At 31.3% G+C, this 3,156-nt stretch overlaps 1 protein-coding gene across 2 annotated transcripts in view; it reads left to right on the forward strand.

The window, feature by feature from the left end:
• LOC107478792 (calcium-transporting ATPase 8, plasma membrane-type) overlaps nucleotides 1-3,156 on the forward strand; it is a 23,732-nt gene that overhangs the window by 5,150 nt on the left and 15,426 nt on the right. Inside the window, exons 2-3 of one of the 2 annotated variants that reach the window (XM_052258068.1) lie at nucleotides 2,028-2,137; nucleotides 2,879-3,054. In XM_052258068.1, the coding sequence (XP_052114028.1) occupies nucleotides 2,887-3,054 (168 nt within the window). In that variant the 5' untranslated portion in view covers nucleotides 2,028-2,137; nucleotides 2,879-2,886. Of the gene's footprint in view, nucleotides 1-1,754; nucleotides 2,138-2,878; nucleotides 3,055-3,156 lie in introns of those variants that run through there. The other variant, XM_016098921.3, reaches the window with a different exon arrangement.

Below are 3,156 nucleotides of genomic sequence, written 5' to 3' on the forward strand. Positions count from 1 at the left end.
TATCATATAGAGTTATATATTATATTTATTTGAGCTGTCTCGTAAGTTCGAGTTAATTCGTAAATATTTAGTGAATGGAGTTTGAACTTTATAAATAAGCTCAATTATTAATGAGCTGATTCATAAATTGAGTTCAATTTTTATGAGTCGAACTTAAATTTGGTTTAGCTCAACTCAATTTATTTGTAGCTTTATTTCTAAATTTATTCATAATCTTTAATTCTTTTTAACTTAATAATATATATACTTAAAAGAAATATTAGAAATTAATAATTTTATTAATATTTTAGACTAACACTCTATTTTTATATTATTAGAATTTAAAATTTAAAATTTAATATTTTATTAAATAATTTAATATATTTAACTAAATTATTTAATATAATACATGTGAATCTTTATTCTTTTTATATTTAATTGGTAAATAATATGTCCGATTCCAAGAGAACCAATTAATGCTTTTCTGTTTTTTTATTCACGCATCAATTGAGTCATTGAATAAACATTCAGGTGAATTTTGTTGGGTACTTATTAGAAGTTGAACCTGATCACTGTTTTTATTACAAAATAATTCAATGTTCACACATTCTTTTAGCCAAATCACCTCATTTGTACCAGTCTTGGATTTACTTACAAGCCACGTTTCCAACATTTTCATGAACTTCCTTTTGTTCTACTTGACACCTTGCATTCACTTCATAAAGACTAGTAGTCCCATTTTCTTCTTAATTCATTATTATCATATGATCTAATCATCCACCTGGCTTATTCAATTCAAATAATGGAATTAAACATCACCACATACCCTTTATCATTTGTCAATATAAACCCCTTTTTTTGGTTCTCTTTTCAAACCGATCTACGTTGAGCTTCTCTCTCAAGTCATCAATATAATCATGTTTTTTTTTTTCTTTCCAAAACGCTAGATAATTATTAATTAAAAAGAATTAATTAAGAGTTTCAAGAACATTACTACTGAATGTGTTCAATTCTTGACTTGTTGCCGCTAAGTTGTCTATTCGTATTCCTATACACATTCTTTTGCGGACTCAAAAACCGAAAAAAGCTGCAATATAATTGGTACACTTCACACACACAAATTAAAAAGGAATGGGTTGGTCTTTAGTTCTATGCTCACACAATCTGCATGTGGTACAACTGTCCCTCCATAACTCAAACACGAAGCCAAGGTCGAATATAATATGAAAAATTAAATAATATAATGCAAAAAATAAAAGCATAGAAGCCAGCTCAATAATAAGAACATGAAACCACGTTGCTCCTGGACCAGAATTGCCGACAGAGTCACGTAATCTAGCTACCTAGATTGATTAAGCACAACACATTACACCTTAAACCACTCCGCTGAATGCTGATGATAAATTTCTCATTTCACCTTTTTCAGCTTCACTCTTCCTAAATTATTATTCTCCTGGTAAACTAGCTAGGTCCATTTATTACTATATAGTATATTACTGTAACATAAGGTAAAAGTCTTAGAATTAAATTACTATTGTTAATTTTTTTTATTATTTGGTTCATAGTAAAACTTGAAGGCTATACTAGATTTGATGAGAAAAATGTTCAAACCTCTTAAATTTATTAAATCAACGGAATATGTTCATATAGTCTGCTTTTCCAAGTGGCTAGTAAAGCAAAAGATAATAATACTTTAATAAAACTACTAATAACAATACCCTTTTTTTTAATAAATAACTAATAATTGTCTCATGAACATTCAAACTCCAAAACGGGAAAGATTTTAAAGACATTGACCTCCACTGGAAATTTAAATATCTCTTTATATGACCGACTTTTAATCTTTTATGTTTATTTATAAATCCTTAAAAAGTGTCTTAAGAATAATAAAAATGAATAATTAAAGAAAAAGCACGTTACATTGCTTAATGTTAATGTATGGTATATCTATATCATCATCTAATAAACGTAATTAAATTTACGCGGTGGCGGTTATCTAAAACAGGGTTCTGGGTCCTCATCTCATGAGTTATATGAAGTTCTTTCAGGTGTTATACTGAAGAAGGAAGAGGAGCAAGAAAGAAGAAACAAGAGTGCCACAGTTACAAACCCCATAAACAATAAAAGGCAACACAAGCTACTTTGTCTTTTTTATCCGGTATGCCTCTATTCTTATTTCTTTCTTCTTCCCCTCAACCCAGGGATATTAACCAATTGGATATTTATAATATACGAACAAAAGAAGGGTAATCTTTTTAGAGTAAACTATTAATTTAATCATAAAAGATATTTTGTCGCACCATGTCTCTTTTTACTGTTCAAAATTGTTGGAATATTTCACTGAAGATGTTTTCGTGGCTAAATTGTGAAAGACTAAATTGATAATTTATTTTTTATTTTAAATTTCATTTTATACGTTGTAGTGCCGTACAACTAAATCCAGGAAACACGAAAACGAAATAGCGAGTGAAGTTTCCTATAATTAATTATTTTTTATTTATTTATTTATCTGATACTACAGTAGAAAACTGAGATAGCTGGGTAGACTGAGAGTCAATGTTTTGAGTTGGACTTTGAATTTTGAAATTCGAATCAATTAGTGAGTCTCATTTCGAGAACAAAAGAAGAAAAAACTCGCGTATTTTCCAAATATAGGTTTTGCGCGTTAGAAAAAATTAAAAAAAGGATACGATTCTTCTTCTGCTACATTTTCTTTGAAATCGCGTTCTGATTAGGTGGTTACAGTTACAGTCACAAAGAAAAGTGTGTGTGTGTGTGAAGCGTTGTGTTGTGTTATTGTAATAGTGGCTGTTATGGTTTGGTACGAAGCAAAGAGATTGTTGTTGAAACTGTATTGTTGAGAAAGTGTGATTTGACGGTGCCATCTCTCCTGCGACAGTTACTCCGATGAGTTACGCGAATGGCTCGCCGCACCGGCCGCCGCCTCCGGATACTGACTTGGAGGCGGGGCCTCCAACAGCACGCTCCGGCGACTTCGACGACGGCGATGTCTCTGATCCGTTTGACATCACCAGGACTAAGAACGCCTCGATTGAGCGACTCAGACGTTGGAGGGTTCGTCACTCTTTCTCTTCTTCTACTACACTCACTCTTGCACACGTTTCCTTTTTGTTTGTTTGTTTAATTTTCTGTTTGTTTTATGTTTTCGGGTTTGTG

Source organism: Arachis duranensis, chromosome 3, assembly GCF_000817695.3.
Source record: "Arachis duranensis cultivar V14167 chromosome 3, aradu.V14167.gnm2.J7QH, whole genome shotgun sequence".
In the NCBI taxonomy this organism is placed as follows: domain Eukaryota; kingdom Viridiplantae; phylum Streptophyta; class Magnoliopsida; order Fabales; family Fabaceae; genus Arachis; species Arachis duranensis.